The sequence below is a fragment of the Sphaerodactylus townsendi genome, linkage group LG02 (assembly GCF_021028975.2).
Source record: "Sphaerodactylus townsendi isolate TG3544 linkage group LG02, MPM_Stown_v2.3, whole genome shotgun sequence".
Taxonomy (NCBI): domain Eukaryota; kingdom Metazoa; phylum Chordata; class Lepidosauria; order Squamata; family Sphaerodactylidae; genus Sphaerodactylus; species Sphaerodactylus townsendi.
Genome location: NC_059426.1, coordinates 112415744 through 112432056, shown reverse-complemented (window position 1 = coordinate 112432056; position 16313 = coordinate 112415744). Strand labels below are relative to the sequence as shown.

General features: G+C 41.4%; 1 protein-coding gene across 4 annotated transcripts in view; it reads right to left on the bottom strand.

Annotated features, from left to right (window-relative positions):
- The window catches only part of ALKBH3 (alkB homolog 3, alpha-ketoglutarate dependent dioxygenase), a 70900-nt gene that overhangs the window by 48805 nt on the left and 5782 nt on the right, over window positions 1–16313 (bottom strand). For 3 of the 4 annotated variants that reach the window (XR_007243479.1, XM_048483761.1, XM_048483762.1), the window contains exons 2-9: window positions 15130–15258; window positions 14436–14551; window positions 13261–13295; window positions 12950–12997; window positions 10853–10956; window positions 8785–8873; window positions 6671–6880; window positions 70–168 (exon numbers count right to left, since the gene is read on the bottom strand). Coding sequence is in view for 3 of the 4 variants with exons in the window: in XM_048483761.1 (XP_048339718.1) it covers window positions 70–168; window positions 6671–6880; window positions 8785–8873; window positions 10853–10956; window positions 12950–12997; window positions 13261–13295; window positions 14436–14551; window positions 15130–15208 (780 nt within the window). In the remaining variant the exon portion in view is untranslated. The remainder of the gene's footprint in view (window positions 1–69; window positions 169–6670; window positions 6881–8784; window positions 8874–10852; window positions 10957–12949; window positions 12998–13260; window positions 13296–14435; window positions 14552–15129; window positions 15259–16313) is intronic. The other variant, XM_048483764.1, reaches the window with a different exon arrangement.

The window sequence follows — 16313 nt, the reverse complement described above, 5'->3', positions numbered from 1 at the left end:
AAAATGTAGCCCTGAACAGTACAGCGGTAGGTTGCATTATTTGCAACACCTATGCCTGGATGGTCTCACCTGCCAGTCTTCTTGAGTAGCTCCTTCCATTATTAGCAAAGTTCCGTGATCCAGCGGTACACGTACTCTTTGCACATAAGTGTAATCGTCATTCTCCTCCTGCAAGGAAACATTGGGTAAGACAAGAGAATGTTATGAATGTAATTGGCAGGTATGTTATTCCAAAGGCCCAAGAAACTTCTAGAACAGTAAATTACTAATTCTTACTGCACTAGATAGGAGTGGGGGGATCAGCTCTAGGCAGCACTTTATTTTGCCCATTTAATGTATTTTCTGAGGGTCAAACATAGCAGATTGGAGTGCTACAACAGGTTGTGGCACTGGGGAGGAGAGGTTTTTAGCTCCACCCCAGTATACTTCTTATGCCATCTAGTGACTCTTGCAACTTTGGTACAACACACATTTGCTTGAGCGTTACTACCATTAGTTGAATAACAGTATGACATTCTACCATACACTCTCAGCTCCTTCCCATGCTTTGGTTACTGTTTCAGTTTTAAATGGCTATAAGATAAATGCTTGCCTGGGGGGGGGGGGGGGGGCATCTTTGCCTATTACTTTTCAAAAGGAAGGAAAGCACAACAAACACTTCATACACAGAAATATCTGCCATTCTGCTTTCACTGCTTTATCAAGATGAATGAGGACAAATTGCCAAGAACATCTGCTTTTAGCATCTTCTAGACCAGGGGTAGGGAACCTGCGGCTCTCCAGATGTTCAGGAACTACAATTCCCATCAGCCTCTGTCAGCATGGCCAATTGGCCATGCTGGTAGGGGCTGATGGGAATTGTAGTTCCTGAACATCTGGAGAGCCGCAGGTTCCCTACCCCTGTTCTAGACAAACCCTTAACATCCAAATGTCCTAAGCCAAACTGGTGCCCATGCATACTGATCCCAGAGTTGCCCTTGTGTTCGAAGCACCACAGGTGTTTTCTCTAGGCAATCCAGCAATTAAATAGCTATGGTCCAAACGAAATAAAAATATAAAGAGCTCACTCATGAGGATCAGAATGCACTTTCATTACTTTTGCGCAGATTAGCAGGATATCTTCCTTTCTCTGTAAAGGAAATGTACACATGTTGCTACAGCTGAATTTCCCTGAATCCCCAGTTTCAAATTCTGCTGCTCTTCCTACTAGGGAAGGTAAATTATTATCTTCCATTTTTAAACATACAAAAAACCACTGATTCGTCTTATTCAGTACTGTGTACTCTGGACTGACTCTCCAAACAAGATTTCAAACACAGATGAAGTTGTCCACTCATCTGTTTCAACAAAATTTAACTCTCTTCCCTGGATGTCACTGGGGCACATCAACTTAACAATCATTCTCCACAGCATCACTTGCATTGGTTCCATACCAGATGGCTGTGTAGGTCAAACCAAAGCCAAAGTTAATATTCTTTTTCATATGTCTCTTCTCACACAGTGGAAGGGATATTGTAATCACCAATCAGACAGATCCATAACTTGATTTTTAACTTGGGTTGTACGTATTTATAGTTTCTTCTGCAACCACCAAGCTTGCCAAATATTGTGTTGCAAATGTCATCCATTTTCATTTTATGGAACAAATATCTAGATATGGAAAAATTTCCTCAGGAAAACAAAGCACTGTTAAAATTTCCAGAAAATGTTCCATCCCAAATCTGACCCATAGCAAGTTAACCATACATAAGTAAATAAATGTATTTCTGAATCCCAAGTGCTATAAGTCCTTGGTCATCAGAAATAAGGGAGCCATGTAAAGAAATTGCCATTGAGTAGCCAGATCCTCACCCAGAAACAAGCCTCCATGAAACAGAATGATCAATACCAACAACACACAACACAGTAACCTGGTCTGGTTTCGGTAACAAACGGATTTATATATTCACATTCTGCAAAAGCCAATTGAATTACACACAATGGAAGGTAAGCATGGGGCACCTTTAATAGTGGAAATTTTAGGAAGTGTGGCGAATTCCTGCAAAAATCCTGATAAAGATTTCAAAGACCACACATCTCCCTCAAAATAACGGTGGTGCTAATGCACTGGTTCAAATCTCCTGAATATTATATGCAACAAACTCAAAGATATGGACAAAAGATAGACTGCTGAAGAAGGCGAAATAAAGGAAATAAGTATAGTGCAGCTATCATGTGATAATAACTGTTAAATAAGATTTAACAGTGTATAATTAAGAATAAGCTTAATACATCCCTACAATATACTTAATCTGATTTTACATAACCCCCTTAGCCTTAAAACTGTTTTTCTTTCAGAATTTTCACATATTAAATAAAGTACAGCAACTTGAAATGAAGCCTTCCTGGGAACATCTGAAATAAGCTGTTTTAACAGGGCAATTGAGTTTCTTGCTACAACTCTGAAAGCCTTCTAAGACTGTTTTTCCATGTTTTGTAGTTCAGAGAACAGCCACCTTGCCTGCCATAGAAAAAGATTCTGAAACAGACTGTGGTGTCACATAAAGCCCTTCTTATGGCTATCAATCTTGATCCTCCTTGGTCTGAGACTGCAAATGCCTTAGCAGACCAGGAGCTCAGGAGAAGCAGCAGAAGGCCATTGCTTTCACATCCTGCATGTGAGCTCCCAAAGGCGACTAGATGGACTCTGGTCTGTTCCGGCACACTCTTTCTGGCTTTATCTTTTAAACCTCATAGCTGGAAGAACTGACTATTCAGTCAGTAATGGTTATTTTGACCTAATGAAAATGTGGTCTGGGTAGTTTAGCTTAAATGATTGGCTACTTTGTCAAAATATATTTCTTAAAATGTACATTTTTTCCTTCAGAGCCCTATGGTGACATTTCAGGCATACACAGAAAACCCTGACCTTGGTTCTCAAAAAAAGTCATAATAAGGAACTTGGACTCCAGACAAAAACAGATAACCCACTCTTACGTCTTATGTTTCACAAAGTGAGAGACTATCAAGGTCAAAGATCACTGATAATAAGGGACACACAGGCCACTGACAAAGTCTCTTAGATTTCCCCATCATGCCCTGTAAACAGCAAAAGCCCTTGAATACACTCAACATTCCTGTGTGATGGCAGGAAAAAAGATAAGTAAGGATAGGAAAACTGTCTTTCAGGGTCCTACTAACTAGATGTTAAAAGGAAGGGTTGCAGACTTCAGTTTGAAATTCTGCACTGATGTAGTTTATATCTCATGCAACTTTGATTAGTAAGTACATCTTCTCTTCTCATATCATGCTGCATAAAACCTGTTACCAGAAGGAAAGAGAAACAGCAGCACTGGTTCTGTGTTTTTGTAATGCCTAGCTGGGCTCTCTGAGGAGCCTGCCAGCCATCACTGATACTCTTACTGAGGAACCTCCAATAAATTTCTTAGCAGCTCCAGGGTTCTCCGAACCAGATCACAGTTCTGCCCAAGGAAATTTTAAAAAGGTGGGGGAGGGGGACATTATGCACAGCAGAGAAACAACTGAAAGGAAAGGAAGCTGGCAGCAGTGTTAGATTCACACCAAAGGTGAAGCTCAGATTGAAGAGGTTTCAGATACGATGCCATACCATTAAAAACATTTGCCTAATACAGGCAGATACAATGGCTACTGGATGTTATGTCTGCTTAATTCAAATAGATTTGTTTCAAAATGCAGTTTCACCTCTGCCTCTTCAAAAACCAGAGGAAATTAGCTTGAGCCTTCAGTGACGCTGGACTCAAATCTAACTGTTTTACTAGAGATCAACATAGCTACTCACTGAAACAGTCTGCATAAAGGGAGAAAAGAAATCGTGGAGCATGTGCAGTTAAATAAAGTTGTCCCTACATTATCCACTCCAGTGGAAACATGCTTCTGTCAGCTTGACCAGCTGCCCCCTTCTTACTGTGGTGATTAGTTCATTTTGGTCCAACCAATTTCCCCAGGGTCAGATGGGAATGCTGAGGGGGAGAGGAATAAGGGAAAGATCTGTGATCCTTGCACACACATATCACTGCATTGCTCATTTGAGAAGTGCCTTCTGCAAGTCCAAACCTGAAAATGGGCAAGACCAATAACTGTCCACTGCAATTCTGTGTTGCAGCTTCTACCTTATGCAGTGGCCTACCTGACAAAAGTAAAGAAGGCTCCTACTCTCCTGGTACAGAAAATGCAATTATTTAATTATTCAGAAGGGCATTCTTACACATGTGATAAAGGCATACTGTGATGGAATGGTTTGGAAAGATACCTTTAACATTGGAGAGGGACTGAGGACTGTACCACTGTGTATTGTCTGTACTATCTGCTGTCTATATTATCCTACTTCAATTTCTGCAACATTTAATGTCTCAAGTTAATACCCACATTTGTTTCAGCTTTTTCTCAGATTTCTGCAATCCTGATCTTATCATATTGCTTATTTGGAGTCCAATATATTTTGACTTACACTAGGTAATCACCTGGAGTCTCAGTGAGAAAGGTAGATTAAGAAAATGTAATAGATAAACCCATAGGCTTGAGAAGAGTGATTCTCCTCCACACACACGCAATTCAGCTGCCACCAGTATTTCATCTCCTCTGAAGCATATTTAGTCCTCCCCAGGCCACTTATTTTTTTCTTCAGAACAATATCTGCATACCCGGGGAATCTCCTGAGTCAGTCGGCTGCCTGGTTTTGCTGCTTTCAAAATTAGCATGAAGGATAACCATGCCATTATTGGATCCTATCCTATCTATGCACTTAACAGGTTCTACAATAAAAACAAAGAATCTTGCATTCTAGCAAGAGATAAGTTAATCAGCTCCAGTCATCCTAGGTAGAAGCTCCATGGTGCAGAGTGGTAAGCTGCTGTACTACAGTCCAAGCCTTCCAAGCCTTGGTTTATGAAAAGCAAAGCCATGGGGAAAGGCAGTTGTGGACAAAACAGCCCTTGAAAGGGACCTGTCTTCCTCCCCTGTCATGTTCCTTGATGAAGGAAAATTTGCCAAAAGCCACTGCTTGCCCAGTTGCCCAAGCTGCCACTGGACACTGCATGTTCAGTTCCCATCATGCAACTAGGCCTCTCAGTTCTTGGAGAGAAGATGTCAGGGAGAAGAAAAGCTGAAGATGCAGGCAGCAGTAGCAGATAGAGGCAGGTTGTTGGGACTGAAAGAGGAAATAGCGGAGGAGAGGGATGAAGAAAATTTGATTTTGTGGCGTATCGCCATTCTCTCCCATGGGGGATTCTTGGAGGGTTCCCCCCCGCCAATTTCTTTGGCCTTTTTGGAGTTCACTGCACAGAGAAGCGGCTAACACATTGATTAAAAGGGCAAAAGGTAAATGTTTATTAGGAAATACATTTAGGATAGGATAGAGGGAGAGATAGCATGCTGTTATCTTGCTAGCTAGGAAAGTCTCTTTTCTAACTTCCAAGAAGAAGCAGGATATTAGAACTGGGACTATCAGTCTAAGGACAGACAAGAGGTGACACAAAAGGACGAAGGGGTCACTAACTTTCCAGCCCTCTCTAACTGTCCACTTGCCCACCCCATGCTGGGTTTTCTTCTTTTTTTTTTCATATTAGACATTACTACAACCAACAAGGCTTCCCACACCACAGGAAAGCCTTTTAAAGGGGGCGGGGCAACACTGGAGTGGTACTGTCCCTGCCCACCAGTCCACTCTGGATTGGGCTGTTAGCTGTTAAAAAATAGTGATGAGTAGTAAAAAGTAGTAATGTTACCCTCTGATATCATTCCTGAAAGAAACAATGAAATCAACACAAAGCATTGTTCCAACCCCCACACCAGTCAGTCTCAGAACAAAAAGTCTAAACTTCTTGATTTAACAAGGCATTGATTATTTCTCAAAGCCGTGAATAGATGATCAGGAGAACATTTCCAAAAATCCTATAAACATCCTGAAGATACACCAACAGAAAGTGATTCAACTGGAAAAGGATAAAACAGCAGCTTTGGATTCTCTCAGACTTGTATAGCAGCATCACAGTAAGGCTGACTAGAAGAGGTTTCGCCACCATTAAAGTGCTCTGCAAAACACTTACAGTAGATTTCTAAAAGGTTATCTATTTTACTAGGTGGACTGGCATTCATGGTATTTGAATGAACCTTGGAGAATTTCAGGGCTAATAAGATCCTTAATACTTCAAACTTCACCAGTTAGTCATCACTTTTTTTTGCCATGGAGACTTATCTGATTTATGGAGAACCGTGGTGATGCTTTCAAGGCAAGGGATGTTTAGAGGTGGTTTGCCGTTACCTGCCTCCCATCACAATTCTGGTTTTCCTTAGATGTGTCTCATGCAAATATTTGCCAGGGTCAACCCTGCTTAACTTCTGAGATCTGCTGAGATCAGGCTAGTCATCACTTACTTGTTAAGTAATTCTATTCTTACCCCTGAAGCCTGCAACAGAAGTCCTCAGCAGATGTGACTGAACAACACTGGTTCAATGTTCTCCATGTTTCTGTATCAAACCCAATGAACAGTTCCAAGAATCCTCAAAAATGACTCTTGGGGCAGTTTTAGGTATCTGAATAGAAGAGGCCATAATACTAGACTGACCAATCGAGATCACCAATTGGAAGTTCTAATTGTAACAGAATCTTCTCTATATTGGAAAAAAAAGAGAAAAAAAGGATGATGCTCACAGGTAAGGGTTTCTTCCTCATCTCAAACATCCGGGTGGCGCCAAAGCTGAGTGAGGCAATGACAGGGTTCCTTCCCAGTGCAGGCTCATCATCACTGTGCCAATCCACGCTGTCCTTCTCATTTCGATATAAATTACAGAGCAGAGAGTTGAAGGTGTGCTTAGTGACCTCTTCAATGCGATCCTTCAGCATGGTCAACAGTGAATGCCACTAAAATAAGTCAATATTATTACTACTTACATTTATATACTGCCAGTTTTTGATCAATGCAGTGTACACAGAGCTCTCAAATGCACTGGTCAGACTTACTCATATTCAGTAAGGCTCTGGATCACATGATTATCCCTGAAAATAACTGAGAAGCAATGAAAGCGGCACTAGCATGACCTATCTTGTGGTATGGCCGACTTATGGAACACGCACCCACCTACTGGCTTATGCCTGATTTCAAGCATAGTTCTTCATGCTGATTAGAGCATGCTTTGATGTTTCACCTCTCAAGCAAGCATCCTTCTTACTTGTAACTGCCACTCCTTCTTAAAGTGGTCAAAACTGACAGGAAGAAGCTAAAAGGCATAGCTGAGGTCAGAGCTGTGGAAAGGCTTATGAGTTCTCTTCACAGACAAGGTAAATTGGCGATCCTGCATATTTCACCAATCGCATTTCAACTCACTCAACATTAATGACTCCTCTGTCACACAAGTGCACACAAACATAAACTCATTTGGGAACAGTAGGCTTGGGTAAAGGCTCACATTCTGTATGTTAAGCTTTGGGTTAGCATTACATCTGATCATGTCATATTGTTAGTTCACTGCTGAACATGGAACTCTGAGTGGTCCAGGTGAGAGCAGCACAGGGAATGCATCACCAAGAGCCTAATCCGAGCATAATCCTCAGTAACATACATTTTAATTTAAGACATTATACATAAAATATAAAGGGAGAAAGAGTCATTGTGCTGGCCATCTGTCAACCACATTTTTGTTTAACCTTGCTTCCAAGGAACTTTGGGGAAAGGGGCCTGCATATGATTTTCCCCTCAAGCATTTTATCCTGTCAGAAACGCTGAGGGTCAGAGAGAAAGGAATTGGTCTGAGACAACAAGATCTCTCAGTGCACTTTAATGATGAAATGGGGATTCTCCTGATTCCATATATTTATCACCATGCCAAACCGGTCACATCTACCCAGAGCCAGTGCCATAGAGTAAGCTAGAGGTCTAAATTTTGAAGGCATAATTATGCCTTCATCACAAAAATTAAACCTGCTTTAAACTGGTTTGTACCCAACAGTGATATCTATGCATTGTAGCTCTAAGAAGAAATTACAGTACTCTAGCAAACAATTCTCAAAACTACAGCCTCCAGTGCAATCTTCACAGTTCAAATGGTGAACTCAAGTTAATGTGTATCTTGGAGATGTTCCTTTTAGGAGATATGACAACAGGTGATCTCATATCTTCTATTCAACATAATGAAACCTTATTAAGATTTCATTGCTGAATGAACAGAACTGAGCAAGAGTCAATATTCCTTCACTCCTACCTAGCACTACTCAGTGCTTGATCATTGCAATATTTTTTTTGGTTTTCCCCTTCACTGAATAACCCCCTTAATGAGCTAAACATACAATAAATCCCGTAATGCTGCAAGAATTATTCAGTAATCGAGGACTCATCACAACCCAATTGTTATGGAAAATTCACTAGGTAACCACCGCAGAATTATTCTCCATACTGCTCCAAATTCCTACTGGCCACAGTAATTATTATCTAAAATAGACTACACTTACAGTTCTGATACTGAGGGACAAAACAGGGCAGTTTTAAACATGGACCACATGAATTGTAGTGGTCATACATACCCGATACAAACAGTTGAGTTCATTGGTCCAATATCACTGTGAAATATGGAATCACTCTTGAAAGAACGTTTGATTTCAACCAAATGTCAGTACTACTTTCAGTATTTGTTGCATCTCTTACAAAGTAATAAGGAATAAACCAATACATGGCTCCCCGATCACTTTCAGCAATCTACTGACCACTGCTGAACTACAAGGCATTTTTTACTAGTCTCTGCATCAACAACTACTTATAGGTACATACGTACATTAGGGTTTGGTTGCAACGTCAGCCAAGAGTAAGTGTATGGAAGTTCACCATACCATGCTGTGAGTCTGGGCTCCTCATAAGATAAATCTAAAGAAAAACAAAGTACAATGTGCATAATTCCCATACAAAACCATCAATAGTGTCATAGTGGGACTAGACGAGCATATCGCAGTAAAAATTCTTTGTTCACAGCTTGAAAACAGAAGAAAGAAGAAGAAAGAGGAGTTTGGATTTATACCCTGCTTCTCTCTCTTGCAAGGAGTCTCAAAGTGGCTTACAAACTCCTTCCCTTCCTCTCCCCACAACAGACACCTTGTGAAGTATGTGGGGCTGAGAGAATTCAGAGCAAACTGTGACTAGCCCAAGGTCACCCAGCAGGCTTCATGTGTAGGAATGAGGAAATAAATCCAGTTTACCAGATAAAAGTCTGCAGTTTATGTGGAGGAATCAAACCCAGTTCTCCCGATTAGAGTCCACTGTTCTTCACCACTACAGCAAACTGGCTCAAAGTGGGGAACCCCGCCCCACTTTTGTACTTGACTTTTCTGCCTTCTCCTTATGAAAATACAGCAAGCTTCACTTTCAGTACATTATATAGTATCAAGATGTTGTATGATAAAGCCAAGAAGATTTCTTGGTGTTCATCCACTATACCCTTTTCAGGATAAAGATGACAATGAAGTTGTGTGTTCTCTGGTGGAAGTCAGAGCAGTGTGCACTGCGCTGTCAAGAAGTCCAATTCTCAGGCAGAATTTTAAAAGGTCTTTTCATGGATGTTTTAAACTGTCGCTTCCATTGAAAACATTATATGCAGTGGAAAACATAGCATTTTATTAAACTAGCATTTGTATTGTGCCTATTAGCAAGACCTGATTTGTATTGTGCCTATTAGCAAGACCTGACTTTTTGTACAGTTGCACCCACCATTTTCTGGAATGAAAATGGCGGGCAGAACTTTACAAAAAAGGCAGGTCTCATCAATAGGCTTCTGGAGCAATATAAATGCTAGTTTAACAAAGTGTTATGTTTCCCACTGCATATAATAATGGTTTCGACGGAAGCTGCAATTAAATAAGGTTTTAAAATGCTGCCTGATAATTGGAAAGGGGGAGGCAGGCATTAGGACCCCACAGAGCATTACAACACAGGAAGAGGTGGTGGATTAATGCACACATCTCCTGTCAACTTTATCCTGAAAAGGGTATAGCTCTGTAATCTAGAATGCAATGCTGAACTGCAGAAAGTGATAAGTAGCTCAACTGCCCTCATGTGGACAAAACCAGAACAGCATGCTCATAGCCATTAAGTTCTGCATTAGGGCAGAGGTCCCCAAACCTTTATGGGCCTTTGGGCACCTATGTAATTTTGAGAGGTGCTGGTGAATGCCACCACCAAATGGCTGTCTCAGAGGTGGAACCAAGTGGTGCATTTTCCTCCTCACACAAAGAAAGATGGAAATCTTGAAGGGGGAATGGAATCAGACACTGCCTAAGGAAAGCTCAGATGCACAGCAGACATCCTCATCCTCCAGTGGAAAACCTTTTCTTTTGAATGAGAGTATCCAGTGGTCTCACGCTTTCCGAAAAGCTTGGTAGACACCATGGCACCCATAGGTAGCACACAGAGGAACCTTGCCTTCAGGTTCTTTTCGTTCTAGTTCTATGAACTGCCAAACATTCCCCACCATTCCCTGTGCAACACTTAGTTTTGTTTTAAATCCATTTGGCAGTGCTAATCTGGCCAAGAGCCAAGAAGGGATGTTTAAAGTGAGTCTTAGTCAGCCCTCCCTCAATCATTAGCTCTGTGATACTGCTCTAGGCAAAGTCAGTGCATTATCATCAATTGTTGGAGACATCATCCAAATATTCCTCCTCCTTATCCTCTAAATGATGGGCCTGGACACCCAGGAATCACAAAAAGAGTACAGAAAGTAGGGTGATAGCCGACTTTTAAAATAAGGTATGCAGGAAAGTATGGTATGCATTGTCACAGTGTCCAAATCAGAAAGGATTTGCAATGGTAAAAACAGTGGGTGCAATTAAATGAGAGAATGACTGTACAGTGACCTTGTTTGATATGTGTTCTCTGCCTCCAAGGGACCTCCTGGAGGAGCTGTTCAAACATCCAGTCACCTTCTTTTGCATCAATGAAGTCAGGTATCAAAAGAAGCCTTGCATAGGAAACAAACAGATTATATATGGGTATAAGACTCTCCATTTTAAAGAGAACAGATGGTCTACTGGTATAGTCATGCACAACTGCATATCTGTTTCAGTGCAAACACACTTTTATCTTTCTGATACATGGTTTTCATTCTAAGTTAATTCAACTGGATTTTTTTGGACTATAGGAACTTTTGTAATCAAAGTCTATGGGAACTTTTGTAGTTAAAGTACTTTCCACAGACAGGTCTGTGGGAACTTTTGTAGTCATAGTAGTCAAAGTCTATGGGAACTTTTGTAGTCAAAGTACTTTCCACAGAAAGGTCAGTCAGGACTGCTACAGGTGTTTTGAAAGGCAGATATCACTCACCTGCAATTTTATAGATGAGTTCTTTGACAGTTACTAAATGGCACACAACTAAAACTCCCAGCGCACAGCCATCTCAAACATCTTTGTTTGTCAGTATGACTCTAAGAATATGTACACAACTGCAAAGTATCTACATTGGCTCTTCCAGCTAAATAGGTAGCATTATGCCTTTGTGGTCAACATAGCTGAAGAGCCTAGAGAGAGCTAAGGAAACCACAGAGATCTCGCTCATTTAAAGCATCAAATAAGTGGATGGCTAAATAAGTGGAAGGATAACATGAAGGACAGGTCTATCAATGGCCACTGGTCCTTGTGACTAAAAGAAGTCTCCACATTCAATAAACCTCTGAACACCAGTGTCAGGAGGCAACATCAGAGGAGGGTGTGAACCTCGATGAACTGAGTAACTGGTTAGCCATTCTGCAAGATAGGATGCTGAACTAGATGGACCATCAGGCCTTTTCTTATGCTCTTAAACTGTTTAGGGCCAGACTATCTTTTCCTCTATGGGAAAATAAATTTGATGCTTCAGAGAGCTCAGAATTATGTGTATTTATTCAGAATGCATTTTAGTATTTCCTGCTATATTAAAAAAAAAGTTCTCAAAGCATAATTTCATTTAATAGTTAAATAGCCCCTGCGTGGATGATGCAAGTTGGTTGTTCACAGCAGGGATTGTTTTAAAAAAAGGCTGAGGAGGGTTAAACATGCTCCAGAAAGAATGGACTATCAAGGGTCAGTGGTGGTGGGGATTATTCTTCCCAAGGCCCTGAGAGTTTAGAGAACCTGGGAGGAGATTTCCAAGTTATTATTCATCCTCACCAAAAGATTTTGCTGTTCCTCAGGTTGTTTCTCATTTGATAACTGCAAAGATATCCTGAGAAATTCTTTTGACTGAAACCTCTCTCTTACCTGAGGTTCTGAATGAACATTTTTCAATGGAACACAATAACCCAAAAGGAAACATATTCAGGAACATATGCAGTAGACACACAATACATCTGTTGGTGAAAAATACTGCAGACATGAACAGTATCATTCGAACCAGCAACTGCTTGACTTATTAAGAGAAGCATAATTTGGATGAAAGATCCAGGACAACCTTGAGCCTTGGAGAGCAAGGTGATCCACCTTGAGCCTTGGAGAGCAAGGTGAATTATTCAAAAGTAAATAAAAATAAAATACTAATTATCATATGACCACAATATGCAGGTTTTCCAATTGTTTTTGCCTCAAAATGAGCAAATATGTTTTGAAATTCAAATGCCAATTCTGTCCAAACTCAAGATTATGCAGAAATTCAATCAAAGGCATTAAACAATAATCAGTTGGTCCAGGAACTGAGACAGAATCCTATAGTTTGAGAACCATCAGATGGAAGAGGGGCAACTGCAGCAACATGTGGCAATCTTCTTCTCCCTCAGCAGACCACCAACTCCCACTTGACGCTATACTCCTTTAGCCCAAGAGTATTGTTTTAAGGGAATATGGAGCTGAGAAGAAGGGAGCAGAAAGAAATTCTCCCTCAGCTCACCAAAACCCTTCCATCAGTGGAGGTTTGGCACAGGATCCAAGCCAATGGCATTTTTCTGTCACAACCTAATTGTTAGAGAGGTGTCTTATCTGCTCACCGAGACACTCCTGATGGCAACACGCTGATCTCATACTGACCCTGTTTCCTGCAGACAAGGCAAGAAAAAGCCATCATGGGGTTATCACAATGAGAAAATATGTGTATCTGACATGGCATTCTTAAGATTCAAGCATATATAAAGGCTATCAAAGAAAATGTGCTATAGCAGCAAGAGCCAAACTGGCTGCAGGTCACTGGGACCATTTCCATTGCTGCTAAAATGTGAATGTGGGAGAAAGGCTAATGTGCTCCCTCTTCCCACATGAGAAGAACCACATTCAGCAGAGGAGGCATTGAATTCATACTCACTCTATTATTACGGGCGCTGGGACTTGTCGCACCACCTAAGCCACAAAACAACAAAAAAGTAAATTGTATACCAGGAATATAGACTTGTCTCAAAGAGAAAGGGCTGGTTTGATGTACGAACGTTAAGAGTATCTATATTTTCACAAACACATCCAGAAAAGTTGCTGTAGAAAAAATACCCTGTGAGCCTCATTGCACATGTGATGCAGTAGTGGAACATCTGCTGTTCCAGTTTAAGGGAAGTAGGGGATAAGAAAGGAAACAGGGTTGCACTTGTAACTGTTGTTCATTGAGTGGTCACCTGTGCAGTCAAACATGACTACTGTGCATGCCCAGACCTGTTACTGAGAGGATCTTTTGAAGCCCAAAATGCCCAGAGGTGCTCCATCCTCCTCCAACATGCGACTTCCCATCTTTTCAAACATGACATAGAGGAGGTGAAGTGTCCTTCCCTTAGTTCCTCTCTGCTGCCATTAGTGTGAGGTAAAGTTATCAAATTGGGGTGTGCAGCAGCATGGCAGGGTAGAAGAATATGTGACTTCACAGGTGACCACTTGACACACAACAATTACTGTTAAGTACAACCCTGTTTTTATCACTATGATATCTGAGCACATAGATTAGCAAACTGATTTACCAGTCTCAGGATGGTGAGTGTAAACACTTAAGAGTCTGTAGGACCATTCTTCCAACTGCTGAGTCTCTTATGACATTGCCTTCTATATACTAGAAGTGGAAGGAACCTTATTGGATACAGAGATATTTGTGATAGTCTGCCCATATTTTGACATGGGAACATGAGTCTAGTAGATCCCGTGTTTCAAATCGTATACCCAGGTGTAACTGAGGAAGACTATCAGGACCTGGTAACCTTTTCAACTACTTTATTAACGGTTACCTGTTCAGGCCTCCCAGGTTTAAGATGGGTCTCATTCCTTCCCCTCTCTCCAGTGCAAAGATGGCCCTGTGGGCCGCTGGGGCTGTTTACAGAACGGCGTGCGAATGGCCCCGGGGTGTGTACTGACTGCAACTATGTCAGTGCACCCCCGCTTGCTCACCCGTGCAGAAAAGGCTTTAGCTAGTACTCAGCTTGAACCACTGTTTCAATACAACAAGAAACTGCATTAACAGACCAGTTTCTTGACAATTCCTTTTTCTAAAAACTTGGTATTTACCTCTTCTGGTGCTTTAAAAGCAAACTGCCTTTCAGATGGAATTGGCTTTGCTCTTCTCACCTGGGATTGTGCAATGCTTGAAATGACTTGATTACTGGGATCTGAAACCTCAGAAGCTAAGACAAAAAGGAAACAAATCAGCCAAACCAGCCAGAAGAATAACATGTATGTTTGAGACAATTGATAGGAAATATATATTTTCATATCAATTCACTCACAACTGATTTATAGTGACCCCATAGGATTTTCAATACAAGAGATAGCTTGCCTCCGTGTCATGCCCTTGGTATTCCTTGAAGGTCTTCCCTCCAAATACTTGCCAGGTTGAGAGTGTGTGACTAGGCCAAGGTTACCCAGCAAGTTTTCATGGCAAAGTGGGGGTTTAAACAGTTTTTTCAGATCCTAGCCTGACACCTTAACCACTACATCACATAGCACAAATCAGTTTATTTCTAATGGCTCCCCCCACCCCCATCAAGAAACCCATAAGTACTGTGAGGGTGCCAAGTGTTCATCAGCAGCATTCACCAAAATGAATGCACAAAGTTAGTATTATTCAGATTCTCTGCTTAGATTAACAAATGTAAGAATTTACTAAACTAGGGGTGGATGTAAAGATTACGAAACAACCTGTCCTTTGAACATTACCAGTTCATTTCTATACATTAAAATACAGAGACAAATAGGATCTTGCCTGAACGAGAGGCTCTTTTAATATTAGCAGGTCCAGCCCAGCCACCCTGTACTCTAGCTCTTTGTCTTTTATCTTCCATGATTCTTCACAGTATCTTCCAGGATTTTGTAACAGATTTAATGTTTCTTCCTGTTGGAAACACAAGGACAATATAATTCAAGCCAGTGGCTCAACCACCAATCCACTATTGCTCCCAAGTACAAATTATCATCAATGTATCCCAATTAATTTAAATATTTACAGGCCACTTTTCCTATTAGCTATGGTGGCTTACCCAAGTGTCAAGATTTTCCTTGTAACAAGCAATTACAATTAAAAAGTGAAGAAAAATGAAGTTACACAATGTTTTTTTCCCCAAAAATTGTACTGTCTTTGTGTAGTTAACTGCAAACTGCTCACCTAAGATCAGCCACACACTTCTTCCAGAACAAACACAGCATGTGGCTCTCTGGATTACATAATGCCAGATCTCCCAATTACACAGATCAATTCTGTTCCCAGCTCCGGGTTGGGAAATCCCTGGAGATTTGTGGGCCTGAGGCTTGGGAGGGCGAGGTTTCGGGAGGGAAGCAACCTCAGCATGGCACAATGCCATACAGCCCACCCTCCAAAGCAACCATTCTCTCCAAGGGAACTGAGATTTGTCATTTAGAGAACAGTTGCAATTCTGGGTGACCTCCAACCCTCACCTGGAGGTTGGCAGCCCTATTTCCCCTAGTGGAAAAGGCTGCTTTGGAGGGTGGAGTCTATGGCATCAAACCCCTCTGAAGTCCCACCCCCTCCACAAACTCCCCCAACAGCCAACCTACCTTTATCTGCCACTCTCTTAAGCTTTTCCTCTCCCCTTACCCCTCAGCAGCCTCTACCTAGTAAAACTGTGGCCCAGTTGTGTGGTGCAGCTACTTGATCAGGATATTTGTATGGTAGGGAACTCGCAAGGACTTGTGGAATGGCACCTCACTTTCCCCTGTATCCTCCTCCCCATATGATTTCCTCCTTCTGCCCTTCTAGCAACCCCTATATCCTCTTCCCTTTCCCAGTCTCCTCTCCTTCTCAATCATTCACCAAATTACTTTTTATCTGCCTCCCATGTTCAGCTATATTTATTATTTATTTACTTCACTTATGAGCCACCTTTCTCTACAGTGGGGACCAAAGCAGCTTACATGATTCTCCTCTCCTGC